At 32.5% G+C, this 24,003-nt stretch overlaps 1 protein-coding gene across 3 annotated transcripts in view; it reads right to left on the reverse strand.

The window, feature by feature from the left end:
* ERCC6L2 (ERCC excision repair 6 like 2) overlaps nt 1-24,003 on the reverse strand; it is a 124,319-nt gene that overhangs the window by 71,744 nt on the left and 28,572 nt on the right. For all 3 annotated transcript variants that reach the window (XM_041742919.1, XM_041742918.1, XM_041742920.1), the window contains exons 4-5: nt 7,653-7,846; nt 167-328 (exon numbers count right to left, since the gene is read on the reverse strand). In XM_041742919.1, coding sequence (XP_041598853.1) covers nt 167-328; nt 7,653-7,846 — 356 coding nt within the window. The remainder of the gene's footprint in view (nt 1-166; nt 329-7,652; nt 7,847-24,003) is intronic.

The raw sequence follows: 24,003 nt of genomic DNA on the forward strand, positions 1-24,003 counted from the left end.
TAGGTATACATGAGACTCTCTACTCTGTATAATGTGTTTGGGACAAACGTGACCATAAATAGACATGATTTTTTTTTTTTAAGAAATGATTAATGAGCAAACAAGGTAACACTAAATTAAAGAAATATTAAAAATTTTCCCAAAAAGAAAAACTGTTTTCACTCACCAATCCATAACACACCACAGTTCTTTCATGTTGTTCTGAAGAATGGTTCCAGTGAGGCCAATGCGAACATTACATTTCAAAGCTTTCATAACTTCTGTTACTCTAGCCTTTGGATTCTTGATTTTATGAGCTTCATCCACAATGACAGCTGACCATTCCAAACTGCAAAGTGAGAAAAAAGGTGGGGAAGTGGTTGGTTTGAGAAAGCTTTCCTTTCTTACTCTGTATAATTTTTAGAGAGCAACTTTCTCTACCATGGTTTTAGAGCTTTTCCCCTATTTACTCTTTGATGATTCCATATGATTCTGTTAGTTAAACGGTCATAGGTTTGAGCAACCCATAAAAATAAAATATGTAGGTAGAGAAAAGGGCACAGATTCTGTTTAATGATAGTACAATGAAAACAGTCATTTAAACATTACTAAAATGACAAGAAAAGGAATTTTTAAAAAGAATAAACTAGAGAAATATAAAATAAAAGCAAAACTTACAATGTTAAATCTGAATGAAAAAAGTCAATATAAACTTATGATTTTAAAAAGTTATATACGTAGCTCTGTCTGCTAAAAAGGTTTAGAATCAATTGTTACCCCAGTAGCAGTGAGCACCCATAGTAGTCAGTCTCCTAAAAATAAAACAAAACAGAGCCCCATGGAGACATGATTGATTTCAGACATGCAGCAGAGGAAACAGCAAAGAGCCAAAGGACACAGAAGCCAGAGTAATTGGAAAATTTGAGCATCATTAAGAATGATGATTATAATTGAATATAAAACTTTGAATAAATAAAAACCCAAAATTTTATGAAAAAAAATTTATATCCTTACCTCACACCATAAACAAAAATGAACTCAAACAGATCACAAACCTAAAAATAAGAACCCAAACTATAAAACTTATAAAACATAGGAAAAAAATCTTGTGATTCTGGGTTAGGTATAAATTTCCTAGATATCACAAAAAAATTCTTTTATAAATTGGTCTTTATTAAAGTTAAAAACTCTTCTCTTCCAAAGAAATCACAAGGAAAATGAAAGACATACAGCCTAGGAGAAAATATTTGCAAATCACAATCTGGTAAAGAGCTTATACACAGAATATATAAAGAATTATTACAATTCAACACAAGCTAAAAGAATCCAATTTAAATGTGAGTAAAATATTTTAAAAGTCTTTTAACCAAAGAAGATATACAAAGGATGAATAAGTACATAAAGGATTCTTAACATCTTTAGTCATTAGAAAAATGCAAATTAAAACCACAAGAAACTGCCACAAATCCATTTGAGTGGTTATAATCAAAAAAAAGGTTGACAATATCAAGTATTGACAGGATAGGGGAACAAATACTCAAACAAAAAAGTAACTGTTTTGGGGAAAGTGCAGCTACTTTTTTTTTGTTCAGCTACTTTTCTAAAACAATTTGGCAGTTTTCTTAAAAAATTAAATTTCTCAAAACACCCAGCAATTCCATTCCTAAGAACCTGTCCAAAAAAAAAAAAAAAATGAAAATTTACGTCCACGCAAAACTTGTACATAAATGTGCACAGCAGCACTATTCATGACAGCCCCACGCTGGAAACAATCTAAATGTCTTTGCATTGGGGGAAGAATAAACAAACTGAGATGTATATATATATATATATAACAGTACTGTTCAGCAATAAAATGCAACAAACTGTTGAAACATGCTACAACACGATGAACCTCAAAAATCATTGTTAAATGAAGGAAACCAAACACAAAAGACTTCACAGTGAATGATTCCATTTACATGAAATTTCCAGGAAAGGCAAATCTACAGAGAACAAAGCACACTGCATTGCTTGAAACTGGAGATGGAACCACAGACTGACTCTAAGCAAAACACTTTTTGAGGTGATGGAGATGTTCTAAATCTGAATTGTGGTGATAATCACAACTTTATAAATTTATTAAAAGGGCAGCCCTGGTGGTGCAGCGGTTTAGCACAGCCTGCAGCCCGGGTGTGATCCTGGAGACCTGGGATCGAGTCCCACATGGGGCTTCCTGCATGGAGCCTGCTTCTCCCTCTGCCTGTGTCTCTGCCTCTCTCTCGCTCTCTCTGAATGAATAAATAAATAAATCTTTAAAATAAATAAATAAATAAATAAATAAATAAATAAATAAATTTATTAAAAATCATTCTATACTTAGAATGGATATATTCTATGGTATGTCAAATGTACTTCATTAACCAATCCATTAATCCATAGTGACACTCAAAATAAGGGGGAGATGGGAGGAAAACTGCTATCATCGTAGATGACCATTACCATTGTTCTCATTGACCAACATCTTAGTCTGAAAATTCGCCAGAGTCAAGCATTTGCATTGCTTTTTTAGTTGATATCATAGTTAAAATTCCTGATTAAAGGAGAATGTCAGTTATTAAGTGTAAAAGAAATTAATTCACGAAGATATTATTTTGCAAAACCCAATAAAACAACTGACTCAGGCAAGAATATTTTTTGTATGCTCACACCACTAAGCAAAAGAATTGAAGGATCAGAATATTCAAATAGATTCAAAGTATCACCTCACAAATTACTTCTAATTGTAAAGGGAGAAACATAACTTTATAATCTCAGATGACCACTTCTTTAGCCTGTAGAGCAAACTTGGTATCATTAATAGTGAAACAACCAGACATTAAGAGCTCCAGAAATAAATATGAAGCCCACAGTATCACTTATAAAGTATTCATATAAAAAAATGTTTAACCTGAATATAATTAAGCCTTTAGACCAAAATCAGCTTATAGAAACACAGATGTTAAAGGAATACACAATTCCTTGAGAAAGCAAATAGACAAATCTAATATTTGAGACATCCTAAAAGATACCTGGCCAGATCCCCTCAAAGTATCATATAATTAAAAAAAAAAAAAAGTTGGGAAATGTCCTAGATTAGAAGAGATTAAACATTAATCAACAAATCCATCACTTGAACACTCATGGAATCCTGCTTTGCAAATACTATATATTAACATATCTTGATGATAAGGAAATTTTAATTGCTGTTAATTTTCTTAGGTGAGAAAAAATATACTTAGTTTTAGGAAATCTGTGCTAAGATATTTAGAGATAATATTGTCATGTTATATACAACTTATTGAAATGACTCAGTTCCACCACAGTACATAGACATAGGCACATGCACATTAACATATTTTACCAACATTTGAATACATACACACACACACAACTGATGAATCTAGGTGGTAAGTATATAGATGGTCATATACTGTTACTTCAAGTTTTCTACAGGTTTGGTAATTTCTTAATATAAAATTGAAAAAGAACAAAGAGAAAGAGAAAAAAACACAAAATTTTAGAGTTTGGGAAGAAAATGAACAAGATGACTTACAAAAGCAGAGAAAGCAGTAGCCTATGCAAGTAGTGGAGAAAGCCAAGAAGCAATCTGATTCATATTATTGAGGTCATAAAAAGCTAGGAATTGATGGTACCAGATTCCTCCATTAATCAGACTTAAGTAAATATTCAAGTCTAAGAAGCAGTTGGATCTCCTAGATAGTAGTTCCTATTCCATAAAATAGTCCAGTCAGGTCACCTTCTAAAGTAAGCAAAAGAAGGGCAAAATCCTCATTTTCCTTAAAAAGAAATCAGTGAATTTAGTTTTAGAAAACTAAAAAATGGTCAGCCCGGGTGGCTCAGCAGTTTAGCGCCGCCTTCAGACCAGGGCCAGATCCTGGAGATTCGGGATCCAGTCCCACGTCAGGCTCCCTGTGTGGAGCCTGCTTCTCCCTCAGCCTGTGTTTCTACCTCTCTCTCTCTCCCTCTCTGTGTATCTGTCATGAATAAAAAAAAAAAAACTTGAAAAAGAAAAAAGAAGATAAAATAAAAAATTAAGTTACAGCATAAAAATGCTCCTTAGAAATACAGAGGTAAAATTAAGAATATAAGTAAAAGAATAGAAGGTGTTTGTGTCTGAAGAATAGGTAATAGAGGTGGCAGGCAGGAGTAAATTGCAGTTTTTCATATTTGGCTTTTTAATAATATACATATATAATATATAACAAAAATAAAAATGAAGCAAAACATATAATAACAAAAGGAGATACAGCTCACTCATATAGTGTGTTTACTCTGGATTATCTGTAATTAATGTTTTTTTTTTTTTGAAGCAGAACTTTTTTTTTTTTTTTAATTTTATTTATTTATGATAGTCACACAGAGAGAGAGAGGCAGAGACACAGGCAGACGGAGAAGCAGGCTCCATGCACCGGGAGCCCGACGTGGGATTCGATCCCGAGTCTCCAGGATCGTGCCCTGGGCCAAATGCAGGCGCCAAACCACTGCGCCACCCAAGGATCCCCTGAGATTAATGTTTAATCCTGTTCTAACACAGGGTACTATTCTCACAAAAATTACTTAATATTTGAGCAGAGCATAACATATAAACTTGTTGAATCACTAAGTTGTACACCTGAAACTGTGTCTGTGTTTGTAACAATCACAGAAGATAATGGCTTAATAAACATTTATTCAGCAATTATTATGTGCTAGAAGTGTTATTAAGTTCTGAAATACAGAAATTATCCTATACCAACGTCCTCAGCCTAAAGGGGTAGATAGTTAAAAATTAAAATACAATTGATACTATGATGAATGAATATCTTATTACATTTATGTACATAAAGAACATCTTTTGGCATCATATGATATACTAAATAAAAGCCCAAGTTCTGGAGTTAGTTGGTCAAAGTTTAAATTTCATGTCTACCAACAACTTAGCTGTGTAGGCTTTGGTGAGTCACTTAAGTTCTCCATGCCTCAGATTACTCCTGTCTTTCTGATAGCATCTATGAAAAAGGAGCAAGCTATTATTAGCTTCTAAGTGAGATAAAATCAAATCCTAAACTGACAAAAATGGAAATCCACCTTACTACTAATTATATTAAATCTAAATGGATTAAATACTGCAAATAAAAAGGCAGATTATCAGAATGGATTAAAAAAAAAAAGATCTAGCTATCATTAACCACAAAAAGCTCAGGGCATCTGGGTGGCTCAGTGGTTGAACATCTGCCTTTGGTTCATGTTGTGACCCTGGGGTCCTGGGATCAAGTCCTGCTTCAGGCACTCCAGAGAGAACCTGCTTCTCCCTCTGTCTTTCTCTGTGTCTCTCATGAATAAATAAAATCTTTAAAATAAAAACCTATAAAATCCTCAATGTAAATATAAAGAACTGATATATTCAAATAAAAAGATGAATATACAGTAAATATAAGAAGACTCTATGTCTATATTGATATCAAATAAAACTTCAAGATATAAAAAGAACATTTTTTAAGATAAAAGGATCAATTGATAAGAAAAAATACTAATCTTAAATGTGTGTATACCTAATAACAGAGCTTAAAAATATATGAACTGAAAGGTGACAAAACTGAAAGAAATTTAAAAACACACAAATATAACTGAAGATTACATTTCTCTCTCAGAAATTATAAAACAGAAAATCAGTAAAGATAGAGAACACTTAAGAACAACTCTTAACCAACTTGACCTTATTAATATTTATAGAACACTATATCTAACAACTGTAGAATAAACATATTTTTTATATATACATACCTCAGAAAAATACAAATTATACAACACAGTACCACCACAGACACACTAAAATATCTATAAACAAAAAGACTGACAATGATAAATGTCGGAGAATATGTAAAGCAACTGAAGTCCCCAAAAATGCTAGTTGGAACAAATGGTACAACCCATCAAGAAAATGGTTTGGCAGTTTCTTCTACAGTTTCTTCTCCAGTTACATATCCCAACAGTTCCACTCCCAGGAAATGCAAGTATGTCTACCCAAGATCAATGAAAATGTATCCTTAAAAAAAACGCTTACACAGAAACATTTCTTAGAGTTTTACTTAACCAAAAACTAGAAAATCCAAACATAAATATCTATTCTCAAATTAATGGGTAACAAAATGTGGTATATTCATAAAATGCAATACAAGTCTGCTTTAAAAAAGAACAATCATAGATACTTCAACAACATAGATGAATCTCAAAAATATTATTATGAGCAAAGGTGCTAAACACAACAGTTCTAGAGATTAGAAATCCAAGACTAAAGTGTTGGCAGGTTTGTTTTCTTCTGAGGCCTCTCTCCTTGGCTTATATATATGACACTTGCTGTGTCCCCATGTATCTTTTCCTCTGTGTACTCAAGTTCCTGGTATCTTTCTCTTCTAAGGACGCCAGACAGATTGGACTAGACTACCTTAATGGCTGCGCATTTTAACTTAATTGCTTCTTTAAGAATATTATCTCCAAATACAGTTACATTCTGAGGTCCTTGGGACTGGGACTTGAACATACAAATTTGGAAGGGTCACGATTTAGCTCATAATAAGCCTCTTAGTTGGTCTTTCTCCATTTAGTTTGGTTCTTCTCTGTCTGCATACATAGCCAATAGGTTACTTATAAAATGCAAATCTGACCATTTTTACCATATTAGTAATCCACCGTAAACATTTCAAGGATACTTTACTATTCGATAAATAAAGACCTCTATTCCTCCAGAGAGCTTTCAGTATCTTTTATAAAATGTTCCTTGCTTCCCACACTGTTATTGTCTCCTAGCCACTTCCCTCTTACACACATGCTATAGCCAGAAGACACAGAAAGTATCAGAACTGCTTTCATTTATTCAAAAATGAGCCATGATGTTTGTTGGCTGAAGGCCTCTGCAAATGCACTTTGGTCTCTCTTCCTGCATTATTCTTCTATTCTTCAACTCTTACTTATCCATCCAATTCTTACTCAGATCATAGGTCATCTTCTCTGGGAAGCTCCCTGACCATTCTACTCACTCTGCAGCAGAGTTAGATTCTTTACGTGCTCCCATGCATCATCTGTTACATATCAAACACTTACATGGCTTTATAGTTATGTCTTGAGATGCCCCATTAAAATCTGAAGATGTAGGTAGGCACACGTTACCAGCTCATTTCTTTTGGGTACTTACAGTCCTGGAACACTGATCCTCGAAATGTATATATATTTTTTGCCGCTCAACAATTGCAACAAATTCCCGTAATTAAAATCATTCATGAAAACTGCTGTCTTAATCTAGAGGTGCCATATGCATGAAATTTAGAACAGTATTACCCTCCTTTAGGATGCATTGTTTGGAAATAGAATAAAGGAAAAAGAATGGACTATATAAAATCTGATGCAGGTTTGTTTTGTTTTGTTTTATTTTGTTTTAAGAGGGGGAGGAAGGAGAAGGAGAGAATCTTAAGCAGGCTCCATGCTAAGGCACCTATAGGTTCTTCCTCCTTAGAAAACAAGTTATTATAAACTATGTATTTCAATAATTTTGAAATGAAATTCAATGCTAAAGAATATTTAGAACTTTTTAAAAATCACAACGTAAAAGGATACAGTGGATGCAAACAGAATATTAATGCAATCATTTCCATTACCTGTTAAGTTCATCTAGACATAAACGTAGCGTTTCATAAGTTGTTAGAGCAATTTCACACTTCCTCTGCTTTACACGAATCAGTTCATTGTCTTTTTTGTTACCATGTAAAACAGTGACTCTGAAATATCCCCAGGTATCCAATTCATCCCTCCAGTTGTAGAGGACAGAAAGAGGAGCAACTATTAAGAACATCTAAAAGAAGAAGAAAAACAAAATTATATATTTTAAGAAATGAAAAAAGTGAAATCAGAATGTCAATAGTCCTTTAATTTTTGACATTGCAATTGATAAGAATAAACACAACTTAGTGACTGGATATAAAAGACTGTCAAAAAATACTTTGTTGTTCATCTTTTTATTAAGATAAAACAGATATCTAACTTTGTCCAACGGAATAACTGTTTTTTGTTTCACCCTAAATAAGGAGCTGAGAGGTAAGAGAGAAACATCTCTCCAAAACAGAGAAAAGAGTTTAATCAGGATCTGAAATAATAACTTCAAGAGCCAAGTGGGTAATATAAATATTTAAAGCAGGCCAGGTTTTTTTCTTAAATTATATGGTTTTCTGAAGCTCTCTTTCTTTTGTATTGGGCCCTAGTCCAATTATCCTCCTTCTCTCAGATACTGTCAGTTGAAGACCTGGAAAAATCATTTAAAAACTGAAGCAATTAGAAGAGAACCTCTCTCTCTTTTATCATTAGATCAATAATCTACTTATATTTATTTTCATAAATTCTGCCCTCCCACGTTACCATGGATGAACTAATCATGTTCTTATCTAAAGGCAAACCCTAATCTTACACAGTAGTTACCATCACTTCTTGTCAATGCTAGAAAAATTGCAACAAATCTCCCCTATGTGACTAACTTTCACTTTTTAATGGACCAGATCTATCCATGAGCTAGTAAGTTCTAATATTTTCCAGTGTTAAAAAATAAAACAATACCCCAAATCCCCTTCCTTAACCCCTACATCTCTCTTTAACTATCCCTCATTACTTTACTGCCTTTCTAGCAATGATACTCGGGAGTTATCAATACTTATCATTTTTACTTACTTTCCTCCTCTTCTCTCTTGAATTCATATAAATGGGATTTCTGTCCTAACCACTCCAACCAAAGCAGTCTTTATTAAGATTAATAATATATGTTTAGTCTTTACATGAATGTGAGACTTCCACTGATCTTCCCTGTACTAACCCCAAATCCTGTTATTACCCATTTTAATTTTTTAATGTTTTTATTTCTCACTGTTATCACTACTTCTAAGCTATTATACTTAATAACATTACAAGTTTCTTTCCAAAAGTTTTATTTTTGCCCTATTTAATAAAGAGGAACCAATTAAACATACTGAAAATTTTCAGTTTAGCAAAAAAATAACACAATACTAGTTTAAATCCTGCTCTCTCTTCTGTGAAATATTTCAGGTAGGCCATGTGTCAGCTATAAAAAGTCAAATTTGACTGTTTTGTAAAGAGAAAGAAGAAAAAAAGAACAAAAGATTAGCCAACTCGGTGTGAGAGTTCTTTTTCCCACCCCATCATCAAATACACATACTCTCTTGTCATACTTGATTCATCTTAAAAACTTTTGCCTTTTGACTTGGAGTTTATCCTATGAATTCCATTATTCTCCTACCTTCAGATACAAAATTTTGGATCCAAGTACTTAGTCCAAGTATAGTCTTATGCCCTCCCCAATTTTTGTATATTACAAGATGAAAATGATAGGTCCAAACTCTATTACCCACTTTGAGCAGTTTTCCACTTCAGGTATCATTCATCAAAGTTGGCAATGAATCTAAATATTCCTAAAATCAGTCCAAAGATTCAAAAAGTTTTAAAATTAAGACATTTCTTATTGGCCTTTGACATTGCAAAAGGTAAGTAAAATGGTTCAGTAATATTTTAATACTAAAAGAGGTCAGAGAACTGTTATGCCATTTGCAAAGTCCAGAGAAGGTACAAGAATGTGAAGTATTTACTACCATGCTGTGATTAATATTTCATTTAATAAGCCTTACTTAAGCAAAAGATGCCAAAACAGTAAAATGGAAAGCAGTGTCCAGTTGCTATTTCACTGCACACACGTTAGAATAACGTTTGTTATTCTGAAGCCAAGAAGCAATTTTATAAAACTAGATCTAAAATATAATACAAACAATAAAAATATGCTCACTTAAATATTACTAAAATCAACAGAGACCACATTTAATCATTCAACTAGAGAAGACTGAATTGCTTTTCTCTTTCAATAAATCTGGCTCAATTATTGAAATGCATGCTTTTAAAGTCTGAGTCTTCATGCTCTATGGCCTTAGAAAAATGTGATATAAATACTCAAAGATATTTTCATGTGCAATGATTTTTGTGGTAGAAGTAGTTCTAGTATTAACAATAATTATCATACTATTATTGAGGACTTTCTGTGTCTTAAGGGCTGTGCAAAGTAGTTGACAAATATTAGCTCTTTACATAGACTTTACATAAAAATGCTATCAAGTAGAAGTATTTAGTATTTCCTTTCTAAAGGATGAGATGAGATGAAAAAACTAAGGTGTAGAGATGTTAACACCCAAGGTCATACTGCTACTAGGTGGCAAAAGAAGTATTTGAATCCATGTCTGCCTAATTCCAAAGCTTATAATCACCATATTGTGTTAGTACTGTAATTCAGAAAGTCCATGACTATGAGACATATAGCTTTCTTATTTACCATTGTAACTCCAAAACTTTGTATAGCATTTAGAAAACAAAGGTGCTCAAGTGATAAATTAAATAATAAATGCAACCATGCATGACAGTGCCATGGTAGGAAGAGCGATGTATATTCAGAGAACAACAGACATATAGAACCAAAACAAAGGTCTCACACAGGAGGATGTGAGATACTAAAGTGAAAAATAATATGTACCTTTATAGTAAGAGAAATTACAAACCATAAAATTGAATTTTTGCTATTTAACTCAAAGTTCTAAAAAATATTCCCTGTAACTACCTCTATTACACTAATTCTTTCAAAAATGCCAAACCTAATTAATTTAAACAATATTATGTATAATTGAGGACTTTTCCTTTGGAATACTGTGGCTAATATAGGAATTTAAGTTTAGAATCTATTCAAGTCATGAGCCTCTCCAAATCTTTTTTTTTTGGAAAGCAGCATAAGAAGTATGCCAAAACTAGACATTCTTCAAAAATATGAAAATATAGACCTATATCACTTAAATTAATGGACAACAAACTAATAAATATCAAATCTTGCAATTAAACAAGAGAAGTAAATAAAGGATGAGAATTAAAATAACAAGTATAAATATTTATAGAAAATATAGGTAAAACAATAAAATGAACAGTAAATCAATTAATGTTTTTAAAGTTTTATTTATTTGAGAGAGTGTGCCTGCATGTGCAAATGTGGGGAGGGGCAGAATAGAGAATCCCAAGCAGACTCCCCCACTGAGTGCAGAGCCCAACTTGGGGCTCCATCTCATGACCATGAGAGATGAGATCATGACCTAAGTTGAAATCATGAGTCAGACATTCAACTGACTGAGCCACTCAAACAGTAAATCAATTATTAAGAACAGTAAAAAAATTAAGAAAGTGCAATTTATCAAATACGTGTTGCACCTTAAGTGGTACATTAGATCAAATGAACTTAATAGATATATACAGAATATTTGATTCCAAAGCAGCAGAATATGCATTCTTTTCAAGAGCATATTGTAACTGTAACTAACACTTTCTGGTATAGATCATACGTCAGGACACAAAACAAATCTTAATAAACTTTAAAAGACTGAAATCATATCAAACGTCTTTCAACCACAAAGGTATGAAACTAGAAAACAATTACATAAGGAAAACTCTAAAATTCACAAATATGTAGAGATTAAACAACATGCTAGTCATGATAAAATCCCTCAACAAGGTAGGTTTAAGAGGACAGATTAAAAAGGCCATATATGAAAAACCAACAGCTAACATCATCCTCAATGGGGATAAACTGAGAGCTTTTCTTCTATGATCAGGAAAAGAAAGGGATATCCACTCTTCAACTGTTAAAGAACAGTTGTTTAACATAGAACTGGAAATCCTATCTACAGCAAACAGGCAACAAAAAGAAATAATAGGCATCCAAATTGGCAAGGAAGAACTAAAATTTTCACTATTTGTAGATGGCATGATACTATATAAAAAATCTAAAAGACCACCAAAAAAAAAAAAAAAAGATAAACTAATTCAGTAAAGTCACATGATACAAGATCAACATATGGAAATCTACTGCACTTCTATACACTATTAATGAAGCAGCAGAAAGAGAAATTAAGGAATCAATCCCATTTATAATGGCACCAAAAACAATAAGATACCTAGGAATAAACCTAACCAAAGGGATTAGGACCTGTACTCTGAAAACTATAAACACTGGCAAAAGAAATGGAAAAACATTCCATGCTTAAGGATCAGAATAAATATTGTTAAAATGTATATGCTATCCAAAGCAATCTACACATTTAACACAATCCCTATCAAAATATCAACAGAATGTTTGACAGAGCTAAAACAAAATCCTAAAATTTGTATGGAACCACAAAAGACCCTGAATAGTCAAAGCAACCTTGAAAAAGAAGAGCAGAAGCAGCAGAAAGAGAAATTAAGGAATCAATCCCATTTATAATGGCACCAAAAACAATAAGATACCTAGGAATAAACCTAACCAAAGGGATTAGGACCTGTACTCTGAAAACTATAAACACTGGCAAAAGAAATGGAAAAACATTCCATGCTTAAGGATCAGAATAAATATTGTTAAAATGTATATGCTATCCAAAGCAATCTACACATTTAACACAATCCCTATCAAAATATCAACAGAATGTTTGACAGAGCTAAAACAAAATCCTAAAATTTGTATGGAACCACAAAAGACCCTGAATAGTCAAAGCAACCTTGAAAAAGAAGAGCAAAACTGGAGGCATCACAATTTCAGACTTCAAGCTATATTATAGAGTTGTGGTGACCAAAGCAGTATGGTACTAGCAAAAACAGACACACAATCAATAGTACAAAATAGAAAACCCAGAAACAAACCCACAACTACATGGTCAACTAATCTTCAACAAAGCAGGAAAGAATATCCAATGGAAAAAGTCTCTTCAATAAGCAGTGTTTGGAAAACTGGACAGCAACATGCAAAAGAATCAAACTGTACCACTTTCTTACACAATACAGAAAAAAATTCAAAATGTATTAAAGACTTAAATGTGAGACTTGAAACCATAATAATCCTAGAGGAAAACATAATAATCCCAGAAAATGGAAGTAAAACATACCTAAGTATTCTCTTTGATATTGGCTTTAGCAACTTTTTTCCAGACATATCTCCAGAGGCTAAAGAGACAAAAGCAAATAAACAACTGGGACTTCATCAAAATAAAAATCTTCTGCACAGTGAAGGAAACAATCAACAAAACTAAAAGGCAACCTATGGGAATGGAAGAAGATTTTTGCAAATGACATATCCGATAAAGGGTTAATATCCAAAATATAAAAGAATTTATATAACACCTAAAAAACAAATAATCCAATTAAAAACTGGGCAGAGGACATGAATAGATATTTTTCCAAAGAAGACATATAGATGGTCAACAGGCACATGAAAAGATGCTCAACCTCACTCATCATCAGGGAAATAAAACTCAAAACTACAATATCACCTCACACCTGTCATAATGGCTAAAATCAACAACACAGGAAACAACAGATGTTGGCAAGGATGTGGAGAAAGGGGAACCCTCATGCACTGTTGGTGGGAATATAAACTGGTGAAGCCACTCTGGAAAACAGTGTGGAGGTCCCTCAAAAAGTTAAAAATGCAACCACCTTGACTACAATCCAGCAATTGCATTACGAGGTATTTATCCAAAGAATAAAAAAATACTAATTCAATGGGATAGATGTACCCTGATATCTACAGCAGCATTATCTACAATAGCCAAATTATGGAAACAGACTGAGTGTCTACTGACTGATGAATGGATAAAGATGTGCGATATACACACACACACACACACACACCACATATATATGTGTATGTTACAAAAAGACAAACACCATATGATTTCATGCATATGCAGAACTTAAGAAACAAAACAAGCAAAGGGGATAAAAAAAAGAGAGGGAGGTAAACCAATAAATATACTCTCTTAATTATAGAGAACAAACTGATGATTATCAAAGGGGTGACGAGGGGAGGATGGGTTAAATAGGTGAAGGAGATTAAGGAGTGCACTTGCTGTGATTAGCACTGGGTACTGTATGGAAGTGTTGAATCATTACACTGTACACCCAAAAACAATATTACACTATATGTTAAATAAGTAGAACTTAAATAAAAATTTTTAAAAATAAACAACATGCTACTGAACTAAAGGGTCAAAGAAGAAATAAAATACCTTGAGACAAACGAAAATGGAAATAAAACATGCCAAATTTATAGGATGCAGAAAAACAGTTCTGAGAGAATTTCACAGCGATCTATGCCTACCCCCAATAAATAAGAAAAATCTCAAACATACAACCTAGTTTTATACCTTAAAGAACTAGAAAGAACAAAGTTAGTAGAAGAAAGAAATAACAAAGATCTGAATGGAAAAAATTAGAGACTAAAAAGACATAAGAAAAATCAGTAAAACTAGGAGCTGCTTCTTTGAAAAGGTAAAACTGAGAAAACTTTAGCTAGATTCACCAAAAAAAAAAAAAAATAGAGGGCTCAAATAAATAAAATCAGAAATGAAAGAGATGGTACAACTGATGCCACATATATACAAAGAATCATTAAGTGAGTACCATAAACAATCATGTGCTAACAAATTGGAAAACCTAAAAGAAATGGATATTTTCTAAAAACTACAACCCTCCATGACTGAATCATAAAGAAAAGAGAGAATCTGTATAAACCAATTACTAGTAAGATGAATTACTATTGATTTTTGAATCAATAATCAAACTCATCCCACAAACAAAAGTCTAGCACCAGCTGGTTCAGTGGTGAATTCTACTAAACATTGCAAACCCTCTTCAAACCTTTCTAAAAAATCAGGGAGAATCCTTCATTTTTTCAAGGCTATTGTTACCTTGATACAGAAACCAGACAGGACACCACAACAAAGGAAAATTAAAAACCAATATCCATGATGAACATAGGTCCAAAAATCCTCAAGAAAATATCAGCAAAGTGAATTCAGAAATACATCAAAAGGATCATATGCCATGATCAAGTGGGTTTTATTCCAGCGATGCAAGGATGGGTTGTTCAAATTTACAAATCAATCACACAGACACCACATTAACAAAATGAAGAATAAAGATCACATGATCATCACATGGATGCTAAAGAAGCATTTGACAAAATTCAACATCCATTTATGATAAAAACTCAACAAAGCAAGTATAGAGGGAAAATACTTTAACATAATAAAGGCCATATGACAAGCCACAACAATATTATTCTCAACGGTGAAAGATAAAAACTTTTCCTCTAAGATCAAGAACAAGAACAAGGTTACTCCCTCTCACCACTTTTATTCAACATAGTATTGGAAGTCCTAGCCAGACCAATAAGAAAGGAAGGAAGGAAGGAAGGAAGGAAGGAAGGAAGGAAGGAAGGAAAGAAAGAAAAGGAAAGGAAAAGGAAAGAAAGAAAGAAAAGGAAAGGAAAAGGAAAGGAAAAGGAAAGGAAAGGAAAGGAAAGGAAAGGAAAGGAAAGGAAAGGAAAGGAAAGGAAAGGAAAGGAAGGAGAAAGGAAAAAAAAGGAAGAAAGAAAAAGGAAGGGAGGGAAGAAGGGAGTAAAAGAAGGAAAGAAAAGATAGAAAGAAATCCAAATTGGAGGTGTGCCTCGGTGGCTCAGTCAGTTAAGCAGCTGCCTCTGGCTCAGGTCATGATCCCAGGGTTCTGGGATTGAGCCCACGTTGGGCTCCCTGCTCTACAGGGAGCCTGCTTCTCTGTATCTGCCTGCTGCTCCCCCTGCTTCTGCTCTCTTTCTCTGTCAAATAAATAAATAAAATCTTTTAAAAAAGAAAAAAGAAAAAGAAATCCAAATTGGAAAGCAAGAGGAAAACTGTCAATGTTTGCATACAACATGATATTGTATATAGAGATCACTAAAGACTCCACCAAAAAAAATTGTTAGGATAAACAGTTTGGTATAGTTGCAGAAAACGAAATCAATATGAAAAATCTGTTGCTTTTCTATACACTAACAACAAACTATCAGTAACAGGAATAAAAAAAAAATCTCATTTACAATTACATCAAAATGAGTAGAATACCTAGGGATAAATTCAATCAAGGAGGTAAAAGACCTAGACACTGAGAACTACAAGCCACTGAAAAAATAAACTATAGAAGGGGTGCCTGGGTGGTTCGGTCAGTTGAGTGGCTGACTCCTGATTTCGGCTCAGGTCATGATATTTGGTCCTAGGACTGAGTCCTGCATCAGGCTCCAAGTTCAGGAGAGAGTCAGCTTGAGGATTTTCTCTCTTACTCTCCCTCTGCCCCTCCCCATGCTCTGTCTCTCTAAAATAAATAAATAAATAAATAAATAAATAAATAAATAAATAAATAAATAAATAAATAAATCTTTGAAAAAAGAAACTACAAAAGACACAAATAAATGGAAAGATATTCCATGCTATGGATTGGAATAACAAATATTGTTAAAATGTCCACATTACCCAAGCAATCTACAGATTCAATTCAATCCCTATAAAACTCCAATGACATTTTTCACAGAAAAAAAAAAATCCTAAAATTTGTATAGAACCATAAAAGACCACAGTCAATCTTGAAAAAGAACAACAAAGCTGAATTACACTCCCTGATTTCAAACTACTTTACAAAGCCATAATAATCAAACAATATGCTACTGCATAACAAGAGACACATAAATCACTGAACAAAATAGAAAACCTAGAAATAACCCACACTTAAATGGCCAATTAATTTATGACACAGGAGGCGAAAATATCCAATAAGAAAGGATAGTCATGTCGATGAATGGTGTTGGGGAAACTACACAGCCAGAGCAAAAGAATGAAACTACTATCTTATATAAATGAAATGGATTAAAGACTTGAATATAAGACTGAAAACCATAAAACTAGAGCACATGGCAGTAAGCTCCTAGACTATGGTCTTAGTGATGATTTTTTAAATGTAACTCCAAATGCAAAGGCAAGAAAAACAAAAATTTGTTTATTTTGGATATTAACCCCTTACCAGATATATGATTTGCAAATATTTTCTCCTATTCAGTTGGTTGTCTTTTCTTTTTGTTGATGATATCCTTTGCTGTGCAGAAGGGACTATATCAAATTAAAAAGCTTCTGATAAGGGGTTAATAACCAAATTATTAAAGAACACATACAAACTTAATAGCAAAAAAAAAAAATCCAATTTAAAAATGGGCAGAGAATCTGGATAGACATTTTTCCAGAGAAGAAAAGGAGATGGCCAACAGACACATGAAAAATATCACTAGTCATCAGAGAAATGCAAATCAAAACCACAATGAGATATCACCTCACATCTGTTAGACTGCCTATTTTCAAAACAACAAGAAATAATGTGTTCATGACAATTTCAAGAAAACCTTTATGCACTATCAGTAGGAATTTTAGTGCATTCACTATTAAAAACAAGATTTTAAAAATAAAATTATGATTCTATATTTTCACTTCTGCATATTTATCTGAAGAAAACAAAAACACTAATCTGAAAAGATATATGTACTCCCATATTCACTGCAGTATTATTTACAATAGACAAGATATGGAAACAACCCAAGTATCCACTGATGGATGATAAAGAAGATACATATATCACACCCACCCACCTACCCACATACATAGAATACTATTCGGCCATAAAAAGGAATGAAATCTTGCCATTTGTGATAACGTGGATGGACCTTAAGGGCATTATGTTAAGTGAAACAAGTCAGATCAAGAAAGAGAAATATCATTTGATTTCACTTATATGTAGAATATACAAAATAAACCAAAAAAATCAAGTTCATAGCTACAAAGAACATAGCCAGGCAGACCAGTGGTATGTGACATAGGTGAAAGAGGTCAAAAAAGTACAAGCATCGGGGAACCCTGGGTGGCCTAGCAGTTTAGCGCCTGCCTTCGGCCCAGGGCATGATCCTGGAGTCCTGGGATCGAGTCCCACATTGAGCTCCCTGCATGGAGCCTGCATCTCCCTCTGCCTGTGTCTCTGCCTCTCTCTCTCTGTGTCTCTCATGAATAAATAAATAAAATCTTAAAAAAAAAAAAAGCACAAGCATCCAGTTATAAAATAAATAATTCATGAAGATACACTCACTGCCTGCCATGGTGACTACAGTGGGTACTATATTGCATATTTTAAAGTTGCTAATACAGTAGATCTTAAAAGTCTTCATTACAAGAAAAAAAAGAAAATTTTTTTTCTATGTATGGTGATAGACTTATTTACTGTGATCATTTTATAATGTGCACAAATATCAAATCATTATTTGCACACCTGAAACTAATAAAATATGTCATTAATAGTTTTTAAAGAGCCTGGACAAGCATGTGGCTTTAAGATATATAAAAACATTACCATTTGCAATAGCAACCAAAAAAGAAAGAATACCTAGTTAAACTTAATAAACAAGAAACTAGGTCACATAAAGAAAGCTAGAAACTCTGAAGTGTATACAATAAGATTTAAGCAAATGATACAACTATTCTTGGATATGCAGTATTTACAGTATGAAGATGTTATTCTCCACAGAGAATACCAATTAAAATATCAATATGTTTTTACGAGAAAACTAAGAAAATTTGAAGACAAACTAGTCTTACCAAACATTAAAACATATTATAAAGCCAAAAAAATTTGAACTGGTTAGCACTGAAAGAGAAATGAATAAACCAACAGGACAGAATAATATATCCAGAAATATACCCACACATATACAAATGAGTTTCATTTTACTCAAAAGTGACCCTTCAAATCATTGTGAAAAATTGGGTTTATTCAATAAATGACAATTAAAATAATTGGCTACCCATTTGAAAAAAAATAAAGCTGTACTACTAGATCACTCCTCATAGCAGAATAAATTCAGGCTAACACAGAGATATAAAGTTATAAAATAAAGACATATACAGTATAAAAGAATCACGGGTGAACTACAATCTTAGGTACAAAAAACTTTTCTAGGCAGGCATAAAACCCAGAAGCTATTAACATAGACATATTTAACTACCCAAATTTAAAAATATATATATAATAAATAAGTCAAACACTGACTTTGTAAAAGTAGGAAAGAAATATTTACAGAATATAAAATGGACAAAAGATTGGTATATTGAACATATGATTAAGACATATGACTATTAAGAAATATGATTAAAACTGGAACTTGATGTTTTAAAAAGCTATTAAAAGTCTTTTAAGATTCTAAAAAGATACTCAACTTCATAATTAAAGCAACAGAAATCAAAGCAAGATCTAATTTTTCTACATCTCTGATATAATTTATGTTTGTTAACTCCTAGGATAAATGAAAAGGTGGGAAACAGAATTTTACACTCTTGGTGAGAATACAAATTGGCACAAGCACTTGAAAGGCAATTGACTGTAGCTGTCAATTGTAATATACCCATAATTTCAGTACCACAGACAGTGTGATTCCAATATCAAGAATTTATCCTATAGTTAGGATGGCAAAAGTTGCAAGATATATGCAAGAAGATTTTCACAGCAGCATTATTTGCAAGATAATCCTTTTGGTATACATCAGAAACTAAAATAGGGGACGCCTGGGTGGCTCAGCAGTTGAGTATCTGCCTTTGGCTCAGGGCGTGATTCTGGATTCCTGGGATTGAGTCCTGCATCAGGCTCCTTGCATGGAGCCTGCTTCTCCTCCCTCTGCCTGTGTCTCTGCCTCTCTTTTTGTGTCTCTCATGAATAAATAAATAAAATCTTGAAGAAAAAAAAAAAAGAAACTAAAATTGTGCATAGTAAATAAAATACTCGAAACATATTTTTGTTCAATCACCACTGAAACCACTTTTCATACCGTTATTACTAGAAAAATTCTCCTCTACATTAATACTGATTATGAATTTTCATAGACTATCTAAAGATTTATCATATGAGACAGCAATATTTAAAATTAATTTACTTTGATTTTCTTAAAGATTGAATTCCAATCCTAATAGCCTAAATCTAAAGACTCATTCCAAGAATTAATATTGAAATGCATACTTTATGTCTTTTCCTTTAGGAATTTATTCTTGGCAGGAAACATCTATTTCATGAATTCTTAGATGATTTATTCACACTTAAAAAGTTTCAAAATGTATATGAGATGTATCATATCACACACACATACCTAAAATCCACCACTCCTTAATTTGTAACATTTGACTCATTAAAAGGATTTTTTTCAAGAAGATCCAACATTAATTTTTCAGGATTCCATTGCTTTTCTCACATTAGCATAATAAATATAAAGGAATTTATTTCTTTCCTAGCTATTTCATAGACTATCTTTTAAAAATGCACAAAATTTTAACTGGTCCAATACAAATTTATCTTTTAAGAATTTTATAACACAAAAAAAGCTACTTGTCTGAATTTCCTTCAGGGGAATAATTTAGGATGTCACTTGTAATCTCATTAAAAGGTTTATGAAATTCCAGTTCAAATGATAAATTAAACAAATGTATTTATTGATGCCAACTGAAACAAAAGAACAAATACAAAAATAAATCCACAATAGTGTAAAATGCTTGGAAGTGGTGCTGCCAGATAACAAGAAATGTGTAAAAGTAGAAGAAAACTGACATACTTGAGTAACAAGAATCTATCCTCTATGTAAGAGAAAATTTCCCCAAAAAACACAGTGAATTTTTCTAGAAATAGACAAACACTGTAAAAAGAGGCAAAGAAGGTCCTCAGATCATAAAAAAGGGGTCAATTTATTAACAGAATATAACAACTGTAAATATTATACCCATATCAAAACATTTAACTATATAAAGTAAATATTAACAGATATGAAGAGAGAAAATGACAGCAATATAATAATAATAGGGGACTTCAACACCCTACTTTCAACAATGGATAGACCATCCAGACAGGAAATCAATAAAGAAAACACCAGACTTAAACAACACAGGAGCAGATGGACCTAAGAGACAGACACACAACATTTCATCTAATAGCCGCAGAATGTATATTCTTCTCAAGCACATATGGAACTTTCCCTAGGACAGTTAGTATGTTAGGCCACAAAACAAGTCTTAATAAATGTGTGCTTTAAATCATATCAAACATGTTTTCTGACAATGGTATGAAACTAGTAATTCATAACAAGAGGAAAACTGAAAAATCCACATCTATGTGGATATTAAACAAGAAGTTCCTGACAACCAAAGGGGTCAAAGAAAGAATCAAAAGAGAAATAAAAAAATATCTTGAGACAAATAAAAACTGAAACACAGCATACCAAAACTTATGGGATGCAGCAGAAGGAGTTCTAAAAAGAAAAATTTAGTGATAAAAACCAACACTGAGAAAAAAAAATTGCAAATAAACCTAACTTACACACTTCAAGAAACTATAAAAAGAAGAACGGGGTATGCCTGGGTGCACAGTCAGTTGAGCATCCAATTCTTGGTTTTGGTCAGGTTGTGATCTCAGGGTCATCAGATCCAGCCCTTCTCAGGCTTCGCACTCAGTGTGGAGTCTGCTTGGAACTCTCTCTCCTCCCTCTGCCCCTCCTACCCCCATTTGTGCACACTCCCTCTCTCTAAAATAAATAAATCTTTAAAAAAATAAGAGGAAATTAAGCCCAAAGTTAGTAGAAGAAGGCAATCACCAAGATCAGAACAGAAGTAAATTAAATCTTCAGAAAAGATCACTGAAATTAACAGCTGGTTCTCTGAGCAGATAAACAAAATTGGCAAAACTTTAGCTAGAATAAGAAAAAAAGAACACTCAAATAAAATTAGTGAAACAAGAGACATTACAACTGATAACACAGAAATACAAAGGATCATATGAAATTATACAATTATATATGAAGAAATTAGATAACCTAGAAGAAATGGAAAAACTCCCAGAAAAATATAACCCAACAAGACTGAATCATGAAGAAAGAAGATTTGAACAAACTACTAGTAAAGACACTGAATCAGTAACCAAAAACTTACCAGCACAGAAAACTCCAGGGCCAGACAGCATTACTAGTGAATTCTACCAAACATCTGAAGAAGTAATGTCAATCCTTCTCAACAATCCCAAACTCATTTTTCAAGGCCAATGTTATTCTGATATCAAAGACAACAGTATCACAAGAAAAGAAAATTACAGGCAAATACCCCTAATAAATATAGATGCAAAAATCTTCAACAAAATATAAAACAAACTCAACAGTACATTAAAAGGACCATAAAAATAAAATAAAATAAAATAAAATAAAATAAAATAAAATAAAAGGACCATACATCATGATCAAAGTGGGACTTTTTTCTGAGATGCACTGATAGTTCAACAAATGCAAATCAATAAATGTGATACATTGCATTAACAAAATGAAGGATAAGAATCATATCTTGATAGATGCAAAAAAAGCATTTGACAAAATTCAACATTCTTTTATGATAAAAACTCTCAGTAAATTGGACATAGAGAATATATACTTCAATATAATAAAGGCTATATATGACAAACCCACAGTTAACATCACACTCACTAGACAAAAGCTGAGTACTTTTCCTCTAAGATCAAAGAATCTTAGAACAAGACAAAGATGCCTATTTTTACCCACTTTATTCAACATAGTGCTCAAAGTCCTAGTCGAAGCAATTAGGTAAGAAAATGAAATAAAAGACACTCAGATTGGAAAGGAGGAAGTAAAACTGTCTGTTTGCAGATGACATGACATTACATGTAGAAAATCCTAAAGATGCCATAAAAACAAAAAACTTCTTAGAACTCAGTAAAAATAAATTCAGTAAATACGCAGGACACAAAATCAATACACAAAAATCAACTGTTTCTACACATTAGCAATGAATTATCAGAAAAGGAAATTAAGAAAACAATGCAAAGTAATGGCAGAGTAATTAATTAAAGAAGAAACAATTATGCCAATCATCTGCTTCAGAGAAGCAGCACTCCATTTCCCCTATATAACATACTGTGTATATTTTTCCAAAACAGAACTTCTTCAAAATTCATAATGAGTGTTGCAGCTGAGGAAATTTCTAAATTTCAAGGTTGAAGAAAAAGTCCTATACACTTTGAAACAAAAAGAAAATTTGCTTTCCAAGGAAAAAACTAGTTCAGTACTGGAACCTCATCCACAATACGGAGTGACAGAAGAAAATAAAATTATTTTGGTTATGTTTAAGAGAAAATGTTTAACTTAGAATTATACACACATAAACTATCAGTCCAACATGACAGCAATATAAAAGTATATAAAACTTTTGAAACAACTGAAGTTGTTAAACAAGCAAAAAGTGGTACAAACACAAGAAGAAATGAGAAAGCTGAAAGACAAAGCAGGAAAATTTAATATATTTCTCTCAAGATCTAATTGCTCAAACAGACCAAACCCAAAACAAAACGGTATTAAGAGTTTTAACAATACAAATAACAACCTTGATTAAACAGATATATGTAGAACTATGTGGCCATAATAATATAGAATGCACAAAATATTTGCATAAATTTTAAAATAACTACAATTATGGACATCACAGCATTAAAAACACCTGAAATTGGATTTAGCCCCCCCCCCACACACACACAAATATTAAACCTGTATTATCTGAACACAAAAGTAGAAATCAACAAAAAAGGCTAAATACTCCCATCATTCACCACCCCTCAATAATATATATTCACTTGGAAATTTTAAACTACACCTTAAATAGTAAAAGAGAAAAACTATAGACTCACAAATAATTTAGGAAATAATGAAAAGATCACCTAACGAAAATTATGGAATGCAGCCAAAGTAGTACTCCAAAAAACATATACAACTCTAGTGAAATTTATTAGAATATAAGAAAGATTAAAAATAATTAAGAATTGAACTGAAGGAGATAGAAAAATAGCAGTGTGTATCACAGCAATGAATTACACATATATATGCATGTGTGCCTACATAAATATATAAATGTAAATAATATATATTATAAATATCTTTAAATATTTAAAGTATTACTTTTCCATTCTGTTTTCTCTTCTGTTAGTTATCATAACTGACATAAGATATTCATAAATTCT

The sequence above is a fragment of the Vulpes lagopus genome, chromosome 2, assembly GCF_018345385.1.
Source record: "Vulpes lagopus strain Blue_001 chromosome 2, ASM1834538v1, whole genome shotgun sequence".
Classification (NCBI taxonomy): domain Eukaryota; kingdom Metazoa; phylum Chordata; class Mammalia; order Carnivora; family Canidae; genus Vulpes; species Vulpes lagopus.